Genomic DNA, 25,431 nt, shown 5'->3' with positions numbered 1-25,431 from the left:
TGAGCAGAGAGCCCCATGCGGGGCTCGATCCCAGGACCCTGGGATCATGACCTGAGCTGAAGGCAGAGGCTTTAACCCACTGAGCCACCCAGGCGCCCCATCTGTACCATCATGTCCTTTGCAAACAGACAGGATTTTAATTCCTCGATCCCTGTTGGGATGTCTTTTATTTCTTTTTCTTACCTACTTATCCTGGCCGAGACTTCCATAATACTATGTGTAATGAAAGTGGTGACAGTGGGCATCCTTGTTTCTGATCTTAAAGGAAAAGCTTTCAAGGGCCCCTGGGTGGCTCAGTCAGTTAAGCGTATAACTCTTGATCTCAGCTCAGGTCTTGATCTCGGGGTCGTGAGTTCAAGCCCCACATTGGGCTCCACGCTGGGCATGGAGCCTACTTTAAGAAAAAGAAAGAAACGTTTTCAGTCTTTCACCGTTGAGTATGATGTGATCTGTGGGTTCTCATAGATGGACTTTATTCTATTAAGGTAGTTTCCCTCAGTCAGATTTTTGAGCGTTTTTATCATGAAAGGGTGTGCATTTTGCCCAATGGTTTTTCAGCATCGATTGATATAATGATGTGGTTTTGTTTCCCTCCATCCTGTTTGAATAAACCTCTTTTTTCTTTATCCTCGGCCTAACTGTATTTGAAGAGGGAAAGAAGAAAAGATGAACGCATTCACGAAGCATTGTCTACCTCTTAATCCTCCTCCAGTAGAAACCTTTTATGAGCACATATGTCCCATGGTACACAGAGGTTGCATGGTGAGCCCTCCCTCCAAGGCTCAGGACTGGCTGTTCAGAAAAAAAATGTCAGACCACACAAATCTTCCTCTGATACCAATTATAATGTGGGTTTTCCCCTCACAATACCGAGCAATTCTCAGATACCGGCTGGTTGTCCTACAATTTAACTTAATTCAGACACTGTGTACATGGAGATGGTATTAGACCCACTGCCTGCGGGTTCAGTCCCAAAAAGCTGCCCTCCACTACAGATGCCAAACACAAGTCCAGGCTGTCCCCTGTGCTTCTGACCGATGGGCTAGAAATCAGAGGTTCCTACGACCCTCTCCCTTGAATCCCATTAATTTGCTAGAGTAAGTCACAAAACTAAGGAAACATTTACTCATTTGATTACTAATTTAATATAAAAGGATGGGACCCAGCGACAGCCCAGGAGAGTACTTGCATCAGGCAAGGTATAGGGGAAAGGCATGGGGCTTCCATGTCCTCCCCGGGTGTGTACCCTCCCAGCACCTCCATGAATTCACAAACCGGATGCTCTCTGAACCCCACAGTTTTGGGCTTTTATCGAGGCTTAATGACACAGGTGTGACTGATGACACTGGCCACTGGCAACTGAATTCAATCACCAGCCCCTCTCCTCTCCCAGAAAGGGCGGGGGGGAGGGGTCTGGTGGGGGATGGGTAGGCCTCAAAGTTCCAACCCCTCTAACTACGTGGTTGGTTCTCCCCATCCTTACGTTACCTAGGGTCTTTGCAAAAGTCGCCTCATTAACTGCAAAATACACCTTTACTGTTCACATCATTTAGTAAATTATAAGGGTTTTAGGAGCTCTGCCAGAAACTTAGATGAAGACCAAACCCGTTTCTTACTAGAAGTCATGATATTGTAACACGACTTTCAGTTTTCCCCGGTACACAGGGGACCAAGACTTAATCAGAACAGGTTTATTTTTAACTATTTTTTAAAAAAGATTCTATTTATTTAATTGACAGAGATCACAAGTAAGCAGAGGGGAAGGCAGAGAGAGAGAGGGAAGCAGGCTCCCTGCCAAGCAGAGAGCCCGATGCGGGGCTGGATCCCAGGACCCTTGGATCATGGCCTGAGCCGAAGGCAAAAGCTTTAACTCACTGAGCCACCCACGTGCCCCCAGAACAGGTTTATTTTTAAAATATCAAAGGAAATGATGGTATGAAACTGCCTATAACAAGGGGATAAAGGGATCACGTTTACTGAATATACTGAAAATCCCTCCCAGAACAAGTGGTTGAGGATGTGTCCTTCCTAGCTGTTTGCAGGAAGCTTGTCACCTGGGTTAGTAAGCATGGCCTGGGTGTGCATTCAGGACGCACGAAGCTTGTCACTTGAGGGGAGTGCGCTCCTAGGCTCTCCCCGAGATCTCCCGGCAGTGCCTTCGCCCTTGAAATATAATGGACCTCCTAGTTCTCTCCCCAGATCTCTTGGTTAATTAATATTCTCAGCAATTGAAGGATAAAATATTCTCGAAAGCTGCCACATCCCTCGCGCTTTTGATGGTGTTGGAGAAACACTCCATTGGTGACAGCAATGCCCAGACTTTGCGACAGCAACTCAGGACTGTGCTACCTGTGAGCAGGGAGACTCTTTTCCCCTAGGACTGACTTTGAAGACGGGGGAGGAGCTGCCAGATTCTATTGTCACTTGAAGGGTGCCCTACCAACAGCTCTCCGCTGACGAACTGCTGTTGAGCTTATGAACAACAGGGCCAAAGTAAAGGGACAATCCTGTTTGGAAGGCCGGCACCTCACCAAAGAAGGTGAAAACAAACCAGTCCAGTGGGCTGAACTGCACAACCTTTTCTTGGAAGTAATGGAAGTCTTGAACAGAACAAGAGGCCCCCTGTCTGGGTTTCTAGACTCAGGGGTCATGGCCAACGGTCAGGTCATAGTCTGGCAACTGGCTGCAGAAAGCTGACCGATGAAAGGGATGCCCACGTGCTGCCCAGCCCTGAGGGAATCACTGTGGGAGTCGGAGCGGGGCATGCGGACAGGACATACCCATGCCCATCAGAAGAAATGCCTCCCAGGTTTGGAAAGGGATTGGAATCGGTCCAGGGTCCACATTCAGGGTGGCTTTCTGGGCCATGAGTGGACATGAGGGTTCTGTAGCAACGTAGAAACATGCTGAATGTCGACAAAGTCCCCCCGCACCCACGGACGCACAAAATGCCTACAAGAACTATTCCATCTGCCCACGTGAAGAGGCAGAGCTACAGATGGCTCCGTGGCAGGTTCCCTGATGGGAAGCCCCGGGTCCTCGCTGGCGAGGGAGATTGGGGCTGGTAGTCCTGGGGAGCTACAAATGGGACCTGACGGGAACAGCCTGGGGCTCTGAACGGGCTTTGCTCTGCTCACCCAGTGGTATATGAGGACGCCTAGAGAGCTGTAAGGCAACCGCAGCAGAACCCGCCACCGGGTGGAGCCGAGCCCCATTCCCTCAGACCGGGGAATGTGCTGATCGCCTGTGACACCCAACAGTGGGCAGAGAGCTCCACTCTGCTGAGGGACAGCTCAGCAGCAAACTGGAATGGGCCTCGGAAACACTGGCTGTTGAAAGCCGGGGGAGATGGCCTGTGGGGCAGTAAGCAGGCTGGTAAGTGCAGGAAAATAACAAGAGGACCGGGGTTCCTGGGTGCCCCCTCCTGTGGACCCAACGTTTTCTGCACATGAATGGGGGACAAAGGGGTGAAGGCTGGGAGAGAAGTTTCTGGAACTCCGATCCAGGAGATCTGTGGGAAGTCCCAGAGCAGGCTCTGAAGAGACGCAGAGGCTGGGAATGTGCGGGCTGACAGGATTACAGGTAAAGTGTGGGCAGAGACTGCGGGGCAAAGACAGAAGCTGGACAAGAGCAGTTCTGCCTGCCTGAGCGGCCTTAGCAAAGGTGGCCACGTCTCTTTTTTACTGGGACCCATGACGGCAACGGAACTGTGCCTCTCCAGAGAACATTCCCGTACCCAGCGCTGTAACACAGGCCGGTAAAGGGGAACCAGCCGACACCCACGGAGGCATGCTACCTGGGAAGCAGCCAGATGGTCAGAGCCCATGCAGTGTAGACAGGAGCTGCAGGCTGGCTGGGCCGATCCCCGGTGCTGCGCTGGGCATGGGGTGTAGACTGCAGCTTAGGGCCAGAGCCCGGCAGCGCCTCCAGCAACAGTGCTGTGACCCTGGCCTGGGTGAGGAAACTCCTGAGGCGGGCCGACTCCAAACTCGCTTCAGGATGGTAAAGGGGCAAGCACCATGGGGACGGCAGGACAGGAAATCCCCCTGCAAGTGAAACACTCACGTCCCAGGAGTCCCAAGACCGAGGAGCCGCAGCTCAGAAGAACCTGAGACAACACGAGCCTTCTCCTGGCCCCTGACATAGCAACCAATGCTTGACTGCAAAAGTTTTATTCTTTAAATATCAAATACGCTCGTACAAAAATAGCTACATCGCCAAAGTAGTGTCTAAAGTGCTTGAGCTCCCAGAGCATGACACACGAGGCCGCGGGACACACGTGTGCACTGAGCTGGGGGAGGGGCCAGGCTTTCTTCCCGGCGGTCAGCAGGGAGGTCCCCCCTTGGGCAGGGGGGACATGGCTGGTGTGTAGACTCACGCCGTGTGTGGCTCCCCGGCGCCCAACAGAAGCGGGGTCCGGACCACCCCTGGAGCTTCCCCACTGGCGCCTTCCTGGTTGAAGTACCACTGGCTGGGGGCCTCCAGGCCCTGGGCTTCCTCCCAGACCTCCTGGTTGATTAAAGCCGCCTCTTTACTCGCCTCGGCCGAGAGGTCCAGCACCTGGGCGAAGCTCCTGCAGAAACAACAGGACGGATGAAGACTTTCGGCCTCTCCGCCCAGGGCCAGACAGAAGTGGGCTGTGTCCTGTGCACTCTTGGGGAAGCGTGCACGACTCAGAACACAGCTGAGCAGAGCTCGGAGAGGGCTGTAAGAACAGGACTGGGCAGGCGCAAAAGAAGAGTCATTTATCCACCAGATATTTGGGGAACCGCACCGAGAACGGACGCGCGGCCTCACGCAGTGTAAACGAGAGCAGGGCAATACATGCTAAAGGAGTGTGTCTGGCCAGCTGAAGCGGTGACCCTTGTGATCTGGAACCTTCTGGCGCACGCGGAGTTCCCCTGAGGCCACGCACACAAGAAGGGAATGTCCTAGTAGGTGGCAACTCTTTTTTAGGAGTAACTTTCAATGTTTTTAAACATTTCGAAGAGCATATTCAGCATCATAAAGGAGAATGAAAGATTTTTGGGGGCAAGATGAAGAGGAAAGCCCCAAGGTTTAAAAAAAAAAAAAAAAAAAAAATCCCCTGAAGAGCGGGGGAAGCTTCGGCAGTGAGAAAGTTGCCGAGGGGGCTTGTTGGGGGAGCAGGCTGAGGGGTGCACTGCGGCCTGGGGGCTGCTTGCCCAGGGCCCACATTTGTGAAATCCATCAAACCAAACCGAGGATCTGTGCCTTTTCTATATGAATTTATACTTCCAGTAACAAGTTCCAAGAAGATCACCCCAAGCCCTTACCCCAAGAGACGTTTCAAGCATGAACAGGCCCACCCAAGGGCACCGGAAATGCTGTGACTCTGGGGAAGTACAGGACAGGTGATGCTAGAGACCCTTTCTATTGTGGCTTCTTGAGAACACACACGGGGGTTGGGGCTGAGTTCAAGGTGCTTTGCCCATTCCCCTCTCCCTACCTCAGTGGGCCCCTACACCCCCGGCCTCTGCAAACACCAGAGCTGCCCGCTCGCCAGAGCATGACCGGCTGCTCCCAACTTCAAATCTTTTCCGCAGTACCTTCGGAGTTCCAGATCCTTCTTTTGGGTCATTTCCTTGAGTTCGCTCAGCAGGTCCAGAGCTTTCATGTTTTCTTCTAAACTGCCGATCCCCAGTTCTTCCAGCAGATGGCATGTGGTCGTCAACTCCTGCTGCAAATCGTCTGGAGGGGGAAAGGGGCGGTCAGCCAAGGGTTTCACAGTGCCTGGAGCAAGGGACGCTAGTTGGGAGGCTGACTGGATTCTTCTCGTTCCCCAGAATGCCTGTGTGTTATGCTGGAATCGTGAAGAGCTCAAAGGCAGAGAGGGTCACGGGGCACAACATTCATGTGCTGGTACCGCTTCTCTCCCCCGCCCGCCCAGTGCTGCAGATCACAGGGGCCTGAGATCATATAGGCCAGGCATGTCCACCAGCCGAGCGGTCGCTGTAACAAACCTGGAAGGCCACTTTGACGTCCTCAAAAGAAAGCAATGCAAAAGGCCAAGGATGTCTGTCCTGCAAGCAACTTAAAAACAAACCTGTGGTTCCCACTCCCCGTTCCCAGCATCTCTGCCCCCGCTCACCCCTGAGAGCGTAGCCTGCATTTAAAGAAAGCAGCAGCTCCCCACTTCCGCACACGCCACACCATACCCGCACTGAGTCACAACCCACCACCACAAGGTTTTGAGACCACTGAAGGGTTCTTCCACAAACACTCTCTTATACTCCTCGAACTGGTCTCCACTGCCTCCTCCCAAAAGACATGTTCAGGACCTAATCCCAAGTAGCTGCGAACGTGACCTAATGGCCACGGAGTCTGTGTTGACGTCACTGGGTTACAGTGAGGTCTGTGAGCTGGCATCCTTCGAAGCAGAGGGCCATTCGGAAACACAGCCTGTGTGAAGACACAGGTGGACCAGAACGACGCCACCACCAGCCAAGGAATGCCAAGAACAGGAAGCAACACCGGCAGTCAGGAGAAAGGCACGGAATGCATTTTCCTTCCGAGTTTCCAGGGAGGTCCAACTCTGCTGACACCCAGACTCCAGACTGCGGGACCCCTGAACTGAAGGGAATGAACTTCTGGTGTTTTGGCCACCCAATCTGTCATTAATTCCAGAAGCCACGGGCTCCTTTGCAACCCGATCCCAACTGCTGGCCGCCACCCACGGCACTTGTCAGGGACGGAGTCCAAGAGTCGCAGATGTGCAGCTCACTGCCGTCATTATAAAACCGGACACCTGTACGCAGAAAATCACTCCACAAGGCTCATTCTTCAAGACTGCGTGCGATCCCCTTGCTACTCCGTACTGGGAAAGGCTGGATTAAAAGCACCTGTGTCTGAGATTACCAATAGAGCAACGGCCTTTGTGATCTTGAACTGTGTTTATGGAAAGTTCTGGAGACAATGTCCACCTGATTTTAGGTAGTGATCCTTTACTTAACATCGGCCTCAAACAAGATGTAGTTAGATGGCTCATGAGGACCCTGCCTGGAAATAACCAGACTCTAGGCCAGCTGAAAACTTGCTTTGGGAAGATACTCGCTCTGTGGCATCTGGGTGGCTCAGTGGGTCAAGCCTCTGCCTTCAGCTCAGGTCATGATCTCAGGGTCCTGGGATCGAGCCCTGCATCGGGCTCCCGGCTCAAGAGGGAGACTGCTTCCCCACACCCTTCTGCCTGCCTCTCTACCTACTTGTGATCTCTGTCTGTTAAACAAATAAATTAAAAAAAAAAAAAAAAAAAAAAGACACTTGCTCTAAAGAGAATTTTCAGATCAAGTATGCATGCGGACTCCTCCTTCCCGTGAAGGATCAGGCAGGAACCCTGTGCCACAAAGGGGTCCCACGGCTCTTCACAGAAGGCAGGACGGGGCTGGGGCACCTGGCTGGCCTGATCGGTGGAGCAGGAGACTCTTGACCTTGAGTTCTGTGACTCTAAGCCCCATGTTCAGTGTAGAGATTACGTTTAAAAAAAAAGAAGGCAAGATGGGGTAAGGATCAGCGTCTCTGAAAAGAAACCCTCCGCCTTGGGGGACAGCAGCCAATCCCCAGGACTGTGCTTTGGCAGGGATGGAAATTACTGGGCCAGTCCACAGACCTGGCTTCCAATCCCAGCTTGGTCCTTACTCAGGGCGCGACCCTGGCCAAACCGCAGCCTCGCCAGCCCCCTCCACTCCCGTCCTCTGCCATCTGATGAGGGACACACCATCTACTGAGAGGAGGCTGTGATGTGACACAAAGGGACAGAGGCGGCTGGCACATGACAAGCCCCGACCCGCACCGGCCGTTTGCTCGCTCTGCCCCTTGCCCGGCAGCCATCCCGTTTCCTACCTAAGAACCGCTGCCCATCGCCGTCTAGGTGGACCGATTTCACGGGAAGCTCGTGCCTCGTGGTGTCCAGGGCCGTGGCGAACGTCTTGTACTGCTCCTTAAAGCGTTCGGCCACAGCCTCATAGGGGCGGAGCATCTCGATCTGCAGGCAGGAGGGAAGGAAGCCTAGGACACAAGACCCAGTCCCATACCAGCACCCAGTGGTGCCAAAAGCTGGCCACAGAGTCAGAGCCAGGCGGCAGGGACAGCTCCTGTCCACACTCCCTCGGATCGCTCTGCCGGGCTCGCCCCGCCCCGGAACGTGCAGCGCGGGGACTGCATGGCCGCTGACCTGAGCGTCAAGGACGTCTGCCAGCTCCCGCTTCCGCTGAGTGAGGAGAAGTTTGCGCTTCAGCTCGTGGGCTGCCTTCTGTAGCTTCTCCTTCTCTTTACACATTATTAATAAATTCCTCTCTGCCTTTTCTTCAAATGAAGCGAGACCATTCTCCATCTGTCAAGCGCACGACAGGAGCTGAGGCCGGGGGAACGCCATCCCTGCGCCTCACAAAGCCTTTCCTCCTGCCCACGTCACGCACGAGCGAGCTCTGTCCCCACCTTCACAGTCAGCAGGGTCAGGAGCAACGTCTGGGATTCCATCATTTCCATCGCCTCCGATACGTCCTTGGGGAGGCAAAAACAACATTTTTGGTTGCCAGTGAATTGGTATAAGCCTAACTCTCTCACTGGAAGGGCAGAAACCTAGCCTTCATAAACCTGACTTAATTCAGTAATCTGATGATTCTCTCCTGTGTGTCAACCTGCTGTTTCCCTTTTCTTGTTCTGTCTTTTTGGGCGTCCTGCAAGAAGGAAGGAAGTGGTCCAGGCCCTTCCCGTGGCTGGCTGGTCTAGGTAACCTGGGGGAGTCCTGTGCAATCAGTGCCACACTGAAGCCAGGAGGCGGAGTGAGACCCCAGCCCAGCTGTCCTCCCCTGAGGCCCAGGGCCTAGCCTAGTGCTTTCTCTAGCACAGAATCAGCAAACGAGGCCCCAAATCTCATTGTTCACATGATCTCACCTTCGTAACTACATGTACTTGTACATATACTTGGGGCAACTTAAACTCTATAAATATTCTGAGGATGCGTGTGGTCTTGGGTTTTCCCTAAAATGCGTGGCTGCCTTGTTCCATCTTAGAGCCTCGGGCTCAAGAGGCACGTGCTGGGGGTGGGGGCGGGGAAGCTAACATCAGACGTCTCTAACTCCACAGCTTCTCTTTCATCTCGGACACTCACCGGGCTCTTTCTCTGTGAAGAAGAAAACGACGACGAGTCGGTTCTCTTCGACATCGTCTTTTCTAGCTGCGGAGTCTTCCTAACCATACTCTTTTCTAAGATCGAGAAGAGCATTTGGAAGGTGAGAACTGAGAGCACGCTTCGGCAGCCCCAAGGCGTACCGCAAGGCCCAGCTGGGGAAGAGCAGGGGGCAGGCGGATGATTTACCATTGATGGCCGAGAGGTCCAGGTCCGGCGGGGCGGTGCCGTGCCCTTCCAGCAACGTGGACTGCAGGTCGCCCTTCCCGATTCCACTGCTGTCTGCGGGCCCAGTGAGAAGCCCCAGAGGTCAGCACAGTCCGCAAGGTACTGCGCGCTATGGCGTGACACAAGCAACTCTGTGCAGCCACTATGAGCTTTTTGCTTCCGAAAAGCCAGCGTCTTGTGAGGGGAGTGGGACAGAGGGCTGAAGCAGCTCTGCAAATTCCCAGCCAGCAAGGTGAATCTATTTCAGAGCAGAAGGAGAGCGAGACACAGGCTCTCCAACCCAGAGAGGCGAATACGCCTTGCCGCTTAGCTTGGTAAAGAAGGGCCATCTGTAACCCAATGTTTATAGCAGCAATGGCCACGGTCGCGAAACTGTCGAAAGAACCAAAATGCCCTTCAATGGATGAATGGATAAGGAAGATGTGGTCCATATACACTACGGAGTATTATGCCTCCATCAGAAAGGATGAATCCCCAACTTTTGTAGCAACATGGATGGGACTGGAAGAGATTATGCTGAGTGAAATAAGTCAAGCAGAGAGAGTCAATTATCATATGGTTTCACTTATTTGTGGAGCATAACAAATAGCATGGAGGACAAGGGGAGGTGGAGAGGAGAAGGGATTTGGGGGAAATTGGAAGGGGAGGTGAACCATGAGAGACTATGGACTCTGAAAAACAACTTGAGGGTTTTGAAGGGGGGGTGTGGGAGCTTGGGGGAACCAGGTGGTGGGTATTAAAAAGGGCATGGATTGCATGGAGCACTGGGTGTGGTGCAAAAACAATGAATACTGTTACGCTGAAAAGAAATAAAACAAACAAACAAAAACCACCGTGTTCTGGACAGAGGTCTGCCACCTGCCATACGCCCGTTCTTTCTTCTGCTTTTCCCTTCTTTCTCCAGCAGCTTCTGGGCTGTTCCTCTTCCCTGGGGGGTCCCTTCCTCTTTACCCTCTATTTAACCATGTGAAGTTATGCCTGACGCCCCCTAAAATGGGCAGTGGGGAACTGTGGGCTACAACCCAGCCAGGGTTACAGGGGCCGCGAAACGAACAGATGGCATGTGAAGTCCTCCCTGTTGTTAGCCAGGCGGCAGCCTGTGGTTGAAGGAACGCCCGTGTGGCCGAGAAAGAGGGGTACGTGGGAATAAACAGAGCAGCGTCATGGTGAAGTGTAGGGTATGGGCCCTGGGTTCAAATATTCGAAAAATTCTAAGTGTACAGGAGTCTGCTGACCTCCTGTACAGTGTCTCCTTCGAGAAATACGATGGAACTCAAACCGGCCGTCTCTCTCCAGTCTCGTGGTTCTGTTTTTTTTTTTTTTTTTTTTTAAGATTTATTTATTTACTTATTTATTTGAGAGAGAGAGACACACACACACAGCGAGAGAGGGAGCACAAGCAGGGGGAGGGGAGAGGGAGAGTCAAGCTTCCCACGGAGCAGGAAGCCTGATGCGGGGCTCGATCCCAGGACCCTGGGATGATGACCCAAGCTGAAGGCACCCAGGGCTTCCTGTGGTTGTTTCAATGATGGTTTCTCAGCCCTGACACTATTGACATTTGGGGCTGCATCCCCCTCTGGGGCAGGGCTGTGTCAGGGGCAGCAGGCAATTGAAGGGCATCCCCGGCCTCTCCCATCAAATACAAGTAGCAGATCTCCCCACCCATCATAACAACCAAATGTGTCCAGACATTTCTAAGTCTGAATTGCCCATGGGTGAGAACCCTGATTTTAAGATGTGGCTGACCCAACTTCTGACCCCTCCGGGTGGCACACTGGCTTTCCCGGCTGGATGCATGGCCACAGACCCAAGGGCATGAGCAAAGACTACAGAGCTGGCCCCAGGACGTGGAGCATGTCCAGGTCAAGGAGCAGCGCAGACGCTGGGCAAACACCTAAACCACGATCAGCAACTTTCCAATCCCCAAAAGGCTAGCAACTCACAGTCTACTATTGATTGGAGCCCCTACTGAAAACAGAAAGTCAATGAACATGTATTTTACATGTTCTATATACTATACTATAAACTTCATTCATTTAATAAAGTAAGCTAAAAAAAAGAAAGGAAATATTAAGGAAATCCTAAGAGAAGATACATTTATAGTATCATATTGTAAAAATCCCACATAGCGGGGCGCTTGGGTAGCTCAGTCTTTAAGCATCTGCTTTTGGCTCAGGTCATGATCCCAGAGTCCTGGGATCGAGCCCCAAAGTGGGCTCCCTGCTTGGCAGGAAGCCTGCTTCTCCCTCTCCCACTCTCCCTGCTTGTGTTCCTGCTCTCGCTGTATGTCTCTGTCAAATAAACAAAGAAAATTAAAACAAAAAAAACCCCACATAGGAGTAGATCCATGCAGTTCAGACCCATGTGGTTCAAGGGTCAACTGTACTTAATTTTTCCCGAGACTCACAGTTGTTGCCACTTTGAACAAGGAGGAGCAGGACAAGAAACAGTTTTGCTTTTTGTGAACTGCTTTCATGAGAAAGAGGGCCCAGTGCTGCTGGAGAAGTGGGCACGTGAGGAGCTGGCGGAGTGTGACTCTGGGGAGGGGCCTTCCCAGACTTCTAGAATGAACACACTGACTACAACTGAATACCACAGACACAGCAGTGATCGAAGTGGCAGCTCCTTGTCTACACTTATGTCTACAATCAGAAAAACTGCAAGTTCTGCATATCACTTTGGTGACGGCTTCTAGGAAGATTAAGGGGAAACATGACGAGGAAGACCTAACCCAAGGTGGTGAGAAGCAGGAAGATGAGGCCCCACGGGCCCCGAGTCGTGCTCTCAGAGTTCCACCCAGGAAATGGTCACATGACCAAGGAAGCGTCATGATGGCCGCACAGGAAGTAACCTCCTCTCTTCCCCGGCCATTCCCCTCGGGCTCCCCACATGCCTCAGACCCGTCCTTACCCAGACACTCTTCTGACACTTCCCAGAAAGAAAGAGGGAGTTTCCCCTTCGCATACTGGAAAACAAAATTCACCACCACGTTCCTCACTTACAGAGTTTCAGAGCTGTTTCACACCCTCCCTCAATCTTTACACACCTTTGCTCTTCTGGAGCACGTGGAGTTTCCTTCCCCCTTCAGGCATCTTCCCACCGGTCTTCACCGCATCTGCTGCAGAAGACTGTTAGGGGAACACATGACAGTCAGGATTCAGCGGACAAAACAGCTCCCTTCCCGGTGTGTGCAGTTTGTATCTGCTATCACTTTGAGGCCAGGGAGAGACGTAGGGTTCTGACATTTAATCACATAGAAATGGGATGCCTTAATCAAAAAGGATACCCCCACAGGCACAGAACACAGGGAACTACCAAAGTGTTTGCCAGTGATGGGCTCTGACATGGCAGATGCCAGGTGACTGATTTTCTGTATCCTTTATAGTATTTGCAGAGAACATATTCCTTCAGTCATCAGGAAAAGCGAAGTTTCTGTACAAGTAATAATCTTCAAAACTCACTTTAAAAAAAAAACAAAACAAGCAATGCATGGAGCTCACAAGCCATTACAACATCCGAGCAGAAAGAAAACCTTGTGAAGAGCAAGAACGTTTCAAAGCGCAGACACCGTTTCGATTCAACCTCCTCCTGGGGGTCTCAGAATAAGAAATAAAAGGCAAACAGCTTAAAAAGGAAGAAAAAAACCTCTCTTCTTACATGATTTACAAAGAAAATCCCAAATGCTACTAAAACCATTTGGGGTGTTAGGGCTGCCTGGGGGGCTCAGTGAGTTAAGCATCTCATCTTCATTTCGCCTTGGGCCGAAATGATCTCAGGGTCATGAGATCAAGTCCTGTATGGAGCCCAGGGCTCAGCATGGAGTCCACGTGAGCTTCTCTCCCTTTCCCTCTGCCTCTCACCTTCACTTGTGCGAGCATGCGCTCTCTGAATAAATAAGCAAAATCTTTAAGAAACCAAACAAGTGAGTTTAGCAAGATTGCAGGATAGAGGGTCCATAGAAAAAGATCACATTTTGGGGCGTGTGGGTGGCTCAGTAGGTTAAATAGCAAGCTAAGTCTAAAACTTATATAGAAAAGCAAAGGAATGGGTCATGATCTCAGGATCACAAGATCAAGCTCCACACCAAGCACGGAACCTGCTTAAGATTCTCTCCTCCTGGGCACCTCGGTGGCTCAGTCGTTAAATGTCTGCCTTTGGCTCAGGTCATGATCCCAGGGTCCTGGGATCGAGCCCCACATTGGGCTCTTTGCTCAGCAGGGAGCCTGCTCTTCCCTCTCCAACTCCCCCTGCTTGAGTGTCTCTCCCTGTCAAATGGATACATTTTTAAAAAAAAATTTTTTTTTAAATATGGCAAAAGAGCCAGAACTGGCCAATAAGTACATGAAAAAAACTCAAGATCATTAGTTGTGATGGAAATGTAAATTAAAACCACAAGACGACACTTCACAGCCACTAGAATGGCTTCGGTCCATCTTAAAGTACCAACCGAACTCTCCTTTGGGGCTGCTGGGAATGTAGAGACCTGCAGCCACTTTGGATAACGGCTGCATGGTTTCCCACTAGCCAGTGAAAACTACACTTACCTGCCGTTCCTCTCCTGGGAGAAACGAGAGTGTGTCCACACGGAATCCCACACGAGAATGTGTAAGGTGGCTTTGTGCACCGTGGCCCAAACCGACAATCAAACCAAATGCCCTTCACTGGTAAACGGCTACACCCGCCGTGGTCCGCTCACCCTGGGGAACATTCCTCAGCCACCCGAAAGAACCGGCACTGTGACAGGCAACCCCAGGGAGACTCCCCTCTCATTTCTGTGAAAGCACATGCAAGAGGCTACTGCATCCTGTGTGACCCCTTCTTAATGACCTTCTAGAAAAGGCAAAGTTATAGGGATGGAAATCAGGTAACTGCTGGGATGGGGGTGGGGCCGGCTTCAGGGGAGAGCCAAGGGATGGAGGGTGACTGTGCCGGGTCTTGACTGTGACAGGGTAAGTTTGTCAAAAATCGCAGAACCGTGTGCTAAAGAGTGACACTTAACTCTGTAAATTCTACCTGAAGAGATGGAAAAAAAAAAAGGAAGGAAGGAAGGAAGGAAGGAAGGAAGGAAGGAAGGAAGGAAGAAAAAGAAAACGGACAAGCTCGTAGGAATCAAAAAAACCAGAGCACGCAGACACACAGGGATGCTTGTAAACAAGTGTACAAGGCAACACTAAAATTAGGAGGCAGGGGCTGTGATCTTTTGTTGAAACTCACTTCAACAAAGTAAATCATGAGAATTTAAATTAAAAAACAAACAAACAAACAAACAAAAAAACAAATTAAATCACAACCTCTGGGTGATGTGTCAGGGCAGCTTCCTCAAATGTCAAAGTGCACCTCTCTGGGTGGAGAGGTTGATGGGGAGAGGGAGGCTGTGGAGGGGGTGGCAGGGGTTATATGGGAAATCTCTGTACCTGCCACTCAGTTTTGCTGTGAACCTAAAACTAACTTTAAAAAAAAAAAAATTAAGTCTGGGGCACCTGGGTGGGTCAGTCAGTTAAGCATCTGCCTCTTGACTTAGGTTCAGGAAACAATCTCAGGGTCATCGTGAGATGGAACCCTGCATCCGGTGTGCAGCCTGCTTGAGGTTCTCTCTCTCCTTTCCCACCCCCCCAACCCCCTCAAGTGCGCTCTCTCACTTTCTAAGAAACAAAAATAATAATTAAAAAATTAATTCCGGGGCGCCTGGGTGGCTCAGTGGGTTAAGCCTCTGCCTTAGGCTCGGGTCATGATCCCAGGGTCCTGGGATTGAGCCCCGCGTCGGGCTCTCTGCTCGGCAGGGAGCCTGCTTCCCTTCCTCTCTCTCAGCCTGCCTCTCTGCCTACTTGTGATCTCTGTCTGTCAAATAAATAAATAAATTTTTTTTTTAAGTTAATTCCACTAAAAACAATTCACCCCCAAGAACTGACAGCAGTTTGTAAAAAGGTTTCCTTTTTCCTCAAGTTGGAGCTTAAGTCACATCATTATTTTTTTAAGTTTATTTATTTGTTTATTAAGTAATCTCCACACCTAACGTGGGCTTCGAACTCATGACCCATGATCAAGAGCAGCTCGCTCTTCTGACTAAGCCAGCCAGGCGCCCCTTCCGTCACCTTATTAAGAACCTGCCATTCCACTCTACTAGAGTAAAAGGTAGGGAGCAGAAATTCATAGTTCACTGAATTTTACCATAAACCAAATTTGGGAAAATGGAAGGAATAAGACAACCTCTCCACCTTCTCAGTCTGTGCACAACGAAACAAGATACGTAACTGGGTCATCTACTGAGTTTCTGTTAAATGCCCCACAAAGCAGGTGTTTGTGTCGTTAAGTGCTTCATTCTATCATTTTCTTTTTTTTTTTTTAATTTTATTTCCTACTTTGTAGATCACTGGCCTTTTTTTTTTTTTAAAGATTTTATCCATTTATTTGTCAGAGAGAGAGAGAGCGCACATACATGCCCACAAGCAGGGGGAATGGCAGGCAGAGGGAGAAGCAGGCTACCCACTGAGCAAGTAGCCCGATGTGGGACTTGATCCCAGGATCCTGGGATCACGACCCGAGCAGAAGGCAGACGCCCAGCCAACTGAGCCACCCAGATGTCCCTGTCCCATCATTTTCAACAGCTGTATGATTTTCGTGGTGTGACTCCGGATAGTTCACTAAATTCTGCCTCTGATACTGGGTGCTTCAGCCCCATCCTTTCTTCCCCACAGTCCTTCTTTAAAACCCTGCAGGTGTTTTTCTAAGCACCAGCCAAGGTCAGGGACTGTGAGCTGGGCACCCGACAGCGCTGCTTTAGGACAGAATCCAGAAAGGGATTATCAGGTTGAAAGGAACAATCTCAGGTTTTAATAGAGATCATGTCTTTGCAAAAGGGATTTAGGACCATGCTGTGCCTGGCCCGTGCGACTTGGGTCAGAATTCCATTCAGACAGAACCTCATTCAGACCATTCAAACCGACGTTGTTACCTTTTTGGTGGTTTTCTTCTCGTACTGCAAGTATCGGGACTCGACGACTCTTCCACCTGCGGAGGACACACTGATGGTTTAGAAGAAGCCAGCAAGAGCCGAGCGTAAGGAGCCCCGCTCCCCACTATCCAAACCAGGTCCTATGTGCTCTCCCAGGTCGACAGCAGGAACGGCGGGGCGGGGCGGGGGGAGGGCAGGCGGGCACTTCTCCCACTCGCTCCTCTCAGATCCCAGGCTTCAGTACCCTCAAGCATGTATGGGACATCTACTGTATGCGAGAATATGTAGGATACCTACAGTTTACAAGTCCCCAGGCTATAAGGGAACAGGTTCAAAGTAGATAGCGGATTCAGGGGCAGGGCAGGGACAGGATAAAAGACCTTCCGCAGGGGGGCACCTGTTGGCCGCCCCTCCCCCCCTCCTCCCTTTCCACTCACTCCCTGTGGTCAGAACCCTGACCACCCCTTCCTTCACCAGCCTGTGTGTATGACCCACTCATGGTACGGGGCTTTCATGCCTCTTTATGCCCTTACCTAGCTCGGGGCCTCTCGGGAGACATGCTCAACACCAGGGTCATATACCTTGGTGACAGCCCAGCCCAGGCCCGCCCCCATTCCATGCCTTGCAGTTAGGGGGTTTCTCACAATGGCCCACGTGATCACCCACAGTCCTCTGCTCTGATTCCCAACCCCTCTCAGTCCTCCCTTGTACCTTTTCCCCGCCACTTCCCCCACACTGGGTCCCCCCAGTTAGCTAGTGACCAGTTACTGCTTCACCGGGAAGACAGCAGCAGCCCTGGGAGACCTTCCCACCTCAGCATCTGGCAGTCTCCCAAGTTCAGGGCCATATCCTGGTCCCACCAAGTGGAGGGACCTCTGTGCTTGCCACTGCCCTCGCAAACCCCCTCCCCCAGTTCCTCTCTTCAACGGTCTTCCTGGTATTTTCCCCCCAATGACCACCTATGGCTCCCCCTACACATCCACTCCCCTCTACAATGGCGGCTCCTCTTCCTCTACCCTCTCTGGAACCCCAGTCCTGTCCAGTGTGGTTCTCACGATCACTGCTGCACCAGAGAAACCGCTTTCTGCAAGACCACCGTGGTCTCCCTGCTCCAAAGCCCACCGACCCATTCCCAATGCGCATTCTGAACACAGCCCTTGCAGGCATGCTTCCCTGGAAACATCCTGTGTCCTCCAGGCGGGTTTCCCCGCTGGTGGCTGAGAACCGGCTCCCCTGCAGGTCCTGAGCACCTCCAGGCACCTCGCAGCCCTCACATTCCTGAGGGGACCTCCCTCTCACCTGCTCTTTCCTTCCAGCCACCTCAAGGGCCAGGACTTCTGTCTGCCTTGCTCGAGACTACAGTCCACCACCCAGCAGGGAGCAGGCACCCGACCAGGCATCAGGTGCCCCATTGTACACTTCTAGGTAGCTCCAGAGCTTGGAACTCTGCCTTTCTCATGGAGGGAACCAGGAAGAGGATACAGTTAATGTCCCATGGCTTGAAAGTTTGGTTAAGTGACATGGTGATTTCAACCGGATGTCATCTTTCGCTGGGGCTGGGGGGTGTGGCTACAACCCTGAGTGGAAAGGAGGTACACCCATAGTTCATGGGGAGCATGAAGCTGGACAAGGAGCTAGTGGTTGCCTGGAGCGAGCACCAGGCAAGGAAGAGCCATGCCTGCAGGGTGAGTGGGCTCGGACCATCAGGCAGGAGGTGCTTAAGGGTCAAGACCAACACCAGGTGGGGTCCCGGGGAGAAAATCGAAACACACAAAGGGTCTACCCCTGGATGTCCAGCAAGGGATCAGGGCAAAGGACACCTCCATTTTCAAGCAAAGGAAATGATGCTGCTTTTAGTTCGATGCCATCGGCAAAGGGTTTTGCTCCTCCAGAAGGATCCAAGGCCTGGGGTTCCCTGGACAGCTGAGTTTCCAGAAACCAGGACGTATGTGTTTGTTTTGAACAGCAGTGGATTTTCTAGAGAAGCAATGGTACGACGAAGGATATAATTTGTGTTCCAGAGCTAGACCACGTGTAAACATACCACAGGTCATAAACAAGATCGGCGAGCCAGGCTGTAACAGGGGACCCTGCAGCCATTCGGAAGCAGAAGCCTGTTCTAAGTTCTCGGAGACACACACTGGCATGCAGAACACTTGAAGCAAACAGCTCTTTGTATCAGAGGCTTGGACTCCAAGGAGGGAGATCCTTGAGCCCACTGCCCACAGCGGCACTGCCAAGAGTCAAGGGAGGCTGTGAACAGTGACTGCAGACCCACTCAGGGACACCAGATGCGGGGGCACCCGAGGTGCTTCCAGAGAAGAAACCGAGGCCCCAGTGTTTGCTAATGAATCCAGCTTCGGCTCTCCTCACCCACACGTCTAGTGGCGAGGTCTGCGCACAGCCCGTGACTCCCGCCACTGGAAGGGCCCACTGCCCTGGATGACCTCCCCCAGGTCCTGTCAGAACCCTGGCCACAGAGCTGGATGACCAGACTCGGACTTCCCAGAGGTGTCCCTACAAGGAAATAGAGCCCTAGCTTCCCTGCTCTGGCCTGGTTTTTTCCTTCCCCAAAAGCACTTACTGAAACTGGATCGTAAGCTAGATTCCGACTTTGCTCACCTTGTGTTTTTCTTCCTTTCATCTTGGCGCCACCAGGAGTACCGGGACCCCCCGCGGAAGGCTTCCTAGAAGAGGGACATAGAGGGTCTTGCTGACATAGTTACGTAGTTGGATAAGCTCAGGGAAGGCAGCGAGGAGCCCGGGCTTCCTTGGGACAACGCAGTCCCAGCATCCCCAACTGCCCCCACCAATCTCCCGGCCACGCGCCCATGTCTTGCAGGCAGGGTCACCTTGACAGGAACAAAGACACAAAGCCCCTGCCCGGCTGAAACTGAGAAGGGCCCAGAGCAAGAAGAGTGAGAGGGGCAAGCAGGTTTGCCACGCCTCAAAGATCTCAACACAAGTCAGGGCTTCGTTAATTGTGCCCACTCTATGCTCCTGGTAACAACCCGGTGAATGAGAGGTGAACTCCCTCCCCGAGAGGGAAGAGCAGCGCTTCCCGGTCAGGCCACATGAAGAGTGCCCCGACACGTAAAGGGGTGAGGGGAGGTGAGAGACAAAGCCCCGTCTGCCCAGGTCCATGAGGAAGGACATTCAGGGACAGGGAGCAACAAGGCCAAGGGCACAAGGACAGAGAGGAAGGATGTTGAAATAGGAACTGATCAGCCCTATGGCTTCACTGGCAGAGTTCGGACTTCCAGGCTTATGGGCTCAGCCTACTGACTGGCAACCCTTCTCTGCAAAGGACCGGACAACAGAGATTTTCAGCCTTTTTTTTTTTTTTTCCAAAGATTTTATTTATTTGACACAGAGAAATCACAAGTAGGCAGAGAGGCAGGCAGAGAAAGAGAGGGGGTAGAAAGCAGGCTCCCTGTGGAGCAGAGAGCCCGATGCAGGGCTTGATCCCAGGACCCTGAGATCATGACCTGAGCCGAAGGCAGAAGCTTTAACCCACTGAGCCACCCAGGTGCCCCGAGATTTTCAGCTTTATGGGTCATATGTTCCTGACAAGAAAACCCTGAGTGTATTTCAGCCCAGAAAAGAAGCAAGGTACTGATACATGCTAAAACAGACGAGTCTCAAGAATATTATCCTGGGATGGGGGCATCTGGGCGGCTCAGTCGGATAAGCATCTGACTCTTCATTGGCCTGGGTCATGATCTCAGCGTCCTGAGATGGAGCGCTGAGGCAGAGTCTGCTTGAGATTCTCTCCCTCTGCCCCTCTTCCTCCTTGCTCTCTCTCAAATAAATAAATAAATCTTAAAAAAAATTTTTTTAAAAATATTATCCTGGGGGCATCTGGCTGGCTCCGTCCATGGGACATGCGACTCTTGATCTTAGGGTCAGGAGTCCGAACCCCACATTGCAGGTAGAGTTTATTTAGAAAAATAAACAAAATCTCTTTTTTAAAAAATTATCCTGGATGAAAAAAACAGACACATATTGCACAATTCTATGTATCTGAAATGTCCAGAACAGCCAAAGTAAGACAGAAAGCAGATTGTGATGGTCAGGAGCAGAGGGGGGGATGAAGGATGGGGAGTGACTGAAAATGAATACAAAGTTTCCTTCTGGGCTGATGAAATGTTCTGGAACTAGACAGAGCTGGTGGCTGCACAGTGTGAATGTCTTAAGGCCATTAGATTGCTCACTTTGAAATGATGCTATGTGTGTTTCACCCGTTTAAGGGAAGAAAGAATGAAGCTCGATGTATTAGGAGAGAGGGAACCTCGAGGCAGGAGACTCGGGGGTGTGTCCCAGGTGTCCAATCTGGGCAAGTAGGACGCTACCAATAGAGACCAGCACACCAGAGAGGAGCAGAATGAGGGGCAGGGCCGGGGCCTGGGCACTGTAAACCCTGCTGACGTCAGGACACAAGCTCCACTGGTCACAAAGTGGCGGTCCCCTTGCTCAGCTCACTGCAGACTCTGAGGACCCCAAGTGAGATCCAGCGGTGCTGGGTCATAGTGGGCAGAGGCAGCAACCAAATAAATGCTCACTGGGTGCCTGTAGCTCTTCTCCTTCACACAATCCTCCCAACCCTACAAAAACCTCCCATTGCCCTGCTTTATCCTTGTTTTCTGGAAAAGGACTGGAGTGTTTGAACAGGTTACCTCTGGCAAGTCTCAAAGTTAGCAAGGGACAGAGCACAGATTCCCTACGGGGTCTGAGCTACAGCTCTAGAATCAAATTGAACGGGGGTGGTGGGTTCACTACACCTGTGTCAGCCTCAGATACCTCCCCCCAAAACCTCGGAGAGGGTAAGGGCAATCTCACAGGGTAATGATCCCTGATTAAACACAAGTGATTTCAACTGGTCTATTACACTTCAGTTTGCACTGGCACAACAGAACATCAGCCGAGTGAACAAATAAAACGAACCCAGCCCAGGAATCATGCCTGGAACCGGGTAAATGGTCAGTCTTGTCTCTATTGCTCTTGCTGTGTGATTCTAGACAAATGACCTTCTCTCTCCCTGAGCCTCTATCATCTCATCTGTAAAGGGGAAGCATAGGAAAGAAGGGTTGGGGGGATTAAAGGAGATTCTTTAGTGGCCCAGCTCTTGTCCACTATAAAATGGCAACTAACCGCGACAGATCACGTTCAAGAGCCACGCACTGTTCTAAGTTCTTAAGTTTCACCCGAGGCCTCCAACGTTGAACGGCGGCGTCATTCGCCGGGTTTCTCAGCGGAGGAAAGCGAAAGCACAGAGAGGTTAAGCCACTAGCCAGAGATCGCCCCGCGCCCACACAACTGACTGGGGACTCAAGTCTAGTTCCGCGCCCAGACTGCCGAGCATGCGCAGCGGCCGCCTCCCGCCTCCCAGAGCCCGTGCACCCTCGGTGGGTCCTGAAGGGGTCAGATGCCCAATCCCCAACTCTGCTGCCCCACCTCCCCCAGCTCTCGGCCATGGCCTTCTCGCCGGCACCCACAAAATCCAAACCTGTGGCGCTTCAACTCACCCAGCTCCGCGTCCCGAGGAATCCGCCATTTCCCGCCTTTAACTCAAAGGCCGGCTCTTCAAGCCCGGGTCCCCGCCCCCTCGCCCCGGGCCGGACCATATTGCGCCGCCATTGGAGGGGTGGCCGCTGGCCTCTGGGAGCGTGTCTGCGGGTGAAGCGGAAGACCCCTGAGCGCGCGCCACTCTGTTTTCCCCTCACACTTGGTTTCATCCACCAGCTGCTGGAGGCGGTGTCCGGAGCCGGTGGGGAGGGGGCGGGTCTTCGCGGCGCTCCGCCCCGGAACGCGCTGGCGTCACGCCCCAGCCCCGCCCCTCCGGAACCCGGAAGCGGGAACGCGCGGGGGAGCGGCGGGCGCGGCGGGGCGGAGCGGGCGGACCAGTGGTGGGCGGTCGGGCTGGCGGCCGGGCTGGGAGCCGGCCCGGGACCGGCGGCGCGCGGCGTCCGAGGCCCAGGTGAGTGGCGGCGGCCGCGGGTTGGGGGCTCGATCTCGAAGCTCGCGTTCGCGGATTGCCTTGTAGGCTACAGAGCTGAGGGTTAATGGAGGGAGGCGCGAAGCCTGGGGTCGAGGGAGCGGGAACGAGCTTGGGGGTCGTGAAGGGGTTGCAGAAGACGGAGTGGGAGCGGGACGGTTTAGGAGAAAGTTGATGGAAGGGGCCTGGTGAGGGAGTTTGCGGATGCAGATGGAGCAGCTCTTGTGGCTTTGAGCGGCTTCTCTGAAGAGGACGTGGCTTTAGTGGTAGTTGGGGGGTCGCAGGAAACGGGGCAGGGAGGGGTAAAGGCAAGGAGGCGGGGTTGAGAGGCCCAGGCGGGGGACGTGGGGCGAAGCCGGTGGGAGGACAGCCGGGGTGCGATTGGGGGAAGAGTTACAGGATGGCCTGGGGGCGTCTGCCCTCGGTTGAAGGGGTAGACGAATGGCTACCAGGGGAGGGACGCGCCTAGGGTTCTGTGGGTGCTCAAATTCTGGAGGTCTGAACACACTGGTGTGGTGGGCCACAGAATGGGGAAGGGGGCAAGGGGAGATGGGAGAGGGGGAGAAAAGTCATGGCAAGAACTGAGAGCCAGTTCAGGGGGGTGCTGAGAAGGAGAGGAAAGGACAAGGGTAGCAGGGTACAGATGTAGGGGTGCTGCCCATTGGATTTTGCGTCCCCCTTTCTCTTGTTTCATATGTTTCTTGACTTCACCCCCAGCTGCTGGGTAACCCTGGCAGGTCCCAGTGCCCTCTGGGCTGGTATTCTGGTATTCCAGGCTTGGAAACCATGCCACTTTCCTAAGAAGGGGCTGGCTGGAGCTGGCAGTGGGGGTTGCGGGGGGGTCCCAGGGAGCAAGGAAGGAGACTCCAGACCTCACTGGGGCCGGAACTGGGTTTGAGAGGGGAGGGGAGTGGGTGTGCACACACCCGCGTGTGCTAGGCTGTCACCACCTCCTCGGAGTTGCATCCTTGGACTTAAATGGGTAAAACGACATACAGGAAATCTGTCCCCCGGCGGCTGTGAGCTCAGCCAGGGAGAGGCAGGGCAGCCCGCAGCCACGGGGCAGTCAGCCTGCGTGTTCTCTCTTCTTCTCCCCCCAGGCGCCCGATAGGCCAGGGGTGTTTAAGGGAAAACCCTTCTTGCACCTCTTTGTTTGAGGTGGGAGCTGGTGGGGATATTGTGTCTTAGAGCTGGAGGTCCCAGCTCCTACCTTTCTGAGGAGTATTCTGGTCTTGGGGTCTCCAGACTCTTACGGCATCCAGGAGCTGTGGGAGGCCTCTTGGGCAGCTGGGCTAGGAAGTTGTTTCATCGTCTGATGGGCCCAACTCTGGCAAGAGCCTTGCCCTGAGCTGTTTTAATCAGCATTAATTTCTCTTCTTTCCTAATCATGGGGATCCTTGTCCAGCCAGGATCTGCCAGAAGGGCTGGGGGGCCTGGGTTTATAGCTCATTCAGGCAATGAATCTGGATAGATTGAATGTAAAGAGGGCCACAGAAAGAGTAACTTCTTCCTTTACTTCCAGAATGTTCTGGCCCTTATGGAAGGTAGCTTTTGGCCTTGCTTGCCCCAGGGCACATGATCAGAGCCCAGAGCCATGCCTCCTACAGACATTGAGTATGGGTTTGCCCTGGCTAGGACACCCCCGAGTGAAAAGAACTGGAATCTTCTGGTTGCATGGCACTGGTGCTTGTCTCCCAGTAAGTACAGCCGGGCAGGCTCTCCAGTCAGAAGTCCCAACCTCCCGTCAAGTCTCGTTGTCTGTTTCTTCACCCGCAAAATGAATGGGTTGCCTTCAGTCAGCATTTCTCAGGTTTAGAACCCAATCTTGACAATCTTAGCGTCTCTGGCACACAGCCCCCTCATGTTTTATATAGTGAATCCCCACTGCGGTGATCACACTTGGGTTCAGCTTTCCACTGTATGGTTTGTATCCAAAAATGACCTTTTTTACTGTTCCTTTATCTTTTGCATGGAAAATTCCACAAATTCCACGTTTGCTTTTGCACGTTATACCTGTTCCCAAAGCTTCAGCTGCACCTTTCCAGTCATAAATCCCTGAGTGAGACTCCCTCAGTTCCAGGCTTCTGGCTCAGAGGAGAGCGTAGAGACTCAGGAGTGTCCCCTTTCTGTTTGACTATAGGATCTATTTTCTGTTCCCAACAGAGGCTTGTTAGTTTGCCACTTCCCTTTCCTTGTCTCCCCCAAGTTGTGTCTTGCATGGGCTCAGGAGTTCAATTCAGCAAGTGCTGATCCTTCCAGCGCTGGGGGCTAGGCCATGGGGACAGAGATGAGCCTTCATGCCCTGGAGGAGGCACATTCTGGTGTTCTCCCTCCCACTGAAATAATGAAATGCAGAGTGGGTGGTCAGTACAGCAACTGAGGTGGTGGGACCGAATCAGGGATGGCCAGTGCAAGCTTCAGGGCTTGGGGGATTCTGGCAAGTTTCCTTGGAAGAGGTGGCAAGGTCCAAGCCAGGCCTCGAAGGCCTTAATCAAGCCAGGAAGAGGGAATTGCATGAGCGGATTGCTGCACTTCTCTCGCCTTTGTTGAGCATCCTTTGTGATGGGCGCTTTTATACCCATCTCTTCTATTCCAACCCGCGGCAAGCAGTCCTGGTTCTTTTCTCCGAAAGGAAACTGAGGCAGGCGGCGATGCCACAGACGGCTCCCTGGGCTTTCCAGAAACACAAAGGATGATTAGTAACCTCAAATTGGCAAAGACCAAACTGCAGGAGCACAGTTTCTCAACTGCAGCACCATTGACATTAGGGCTGGATTATTTTTTGCTGTGGGGGTTGTTCCACCTGTTACAGGACATCAGGCAACATCTTTTGTCTTCACCTAGTAGACGCCAATAGCATACACCCCCTGAGTCGTGACCACCCAGAATGTCCCCAGATGTGGCTGTGTGTCTCTTGGGGCACAGAACCACCTCTCCATCGTGAAATCTGGTTACTGCCTGAGGCCTACCTCTGCCTCAGTGGGTCTTTGGTGTTTGGTCAGCTCCCAGGGAACTGCTGCCAAGGGCAGGCATGGGGAAGAGTGACTGCCAACTGAATTCTGCCTTCTGGTCAATTCTTAATCTAGAGTCCTGATTACAAGAAGGAGGCAG

General features: G+C 52.5%; 2 protein-coding genes across 27 annotated transcripts in view; one reads left to right on the top strand and one right to left on the bottom strand.

Annotated features, from left to right (window-relative positions):
* Positions 1 to 4,156: 4,156 nt before the first annotated feature.
* Positions 4,157 to 22,113, bottom strand: HAUS8 (HAUS augmin like complex subunit 8). Of its 2 annotated transcripts, none has more exons than XM_082709960.1 (11): positions 21,851 to 22,113; positions 18,948 to 19,012; positions 16,326 to 16,381; positions 12,420 to 12,501; positions 9,335 to 9,427; positions 9,128 to 9,222; positions 8,452 to 8,517; positions 8,189 to 8,347; positions 7,858 to 7,999; positions 5,568 to 5,709; positions 4,157 to 4,573 (listed from the first exon to the last, which is right to left on the bottom strand). In XM_082709960.1, exons 1-11 carry the CDS (start codon positions 21,877 to 21,879, stop codon positions 4,375 to 4,377), a joined length of 1,128 nt encoding a protein of 375 aa, XP_082566086.1. In that variant the 5' UTR covers positions 21,880 to 22,113; the 3' UTR covers positions 4,157 to 4,374. The 2 variants fall into 2 exon arrangements, with proteins under 2 accessions (XP_082566086.1, XP_082566085.1); XM_082709959.1 differs by having other exon boundaries at positions 21,477 to 21,884.
* A 59-nt stretch (positions 22,114 to 22,172) lies between these two features.
* MYO9B (myosin IXB) overlaps positions 22,173 to 25,431 on the top strand; it is an 84,873-nt gene continuing 81,614 nt past the window's right edge. For 16 of the 25 annotated variants that reach the window (XM_082707520.1, XM_082707538.1, XM_082707533.1 and 13 more), the window contains exon 1: positions 22,184 to 22,302. The gene's annotated coding sequence lies outside the window, so the exon portion shown is untranslated. Of the gene's footprint in view, positions 22,303 to 25,431 lie in introns of all 25 variants that reach the window. The other 9 variants (XM_082707526.1, XM_082707536.1, XM_082707522.1 and 6 more) reach the window with 1 other exon arrangement.

This window comes from Mustela nivalis (genome assembly GCF_964662115.1).
Source record: "Mustela nivalis genome assembly, chromosome: 1".
Classification (NCBI taxonomy): Eukaryota; Metazoa; Chordata; class Mammalia; order Carnivora; family Mustelidae; genus Mustela; species Mustela nivalis.
The sequence above is the reverse complement of the archived record's forward strand: the minus strand, read 5'-3'. Positions and strand labels throughout refer to the sequence as shown.

Excerpts from the sequence above, each read along its gene's own strand:
- HAUS8 (XM_082709959.1), bottom strand. The coding sequence starts at position 21,799 with ATGGCCGAGAGCTGGGGGAGGTGGGGCAGCAGAGTTGGGGATTGGGCA. Across the intron at positions 12,502-16,325 it reads AGAAGAAAACCACCAAAAAG|TCTTCTGCAGCAGATGCGGT; the intron begins GTAACAACGTCG and ends TTCCCCTAACAG. Across the intron at positions 4,574-5,567 it reads AAGGATCTGGAACTCCGAAG|GAGCTTCGCCCAGGTGCTGG; the intron begins GTACTGCGGAAA and ends TTGTTTCTGCAG.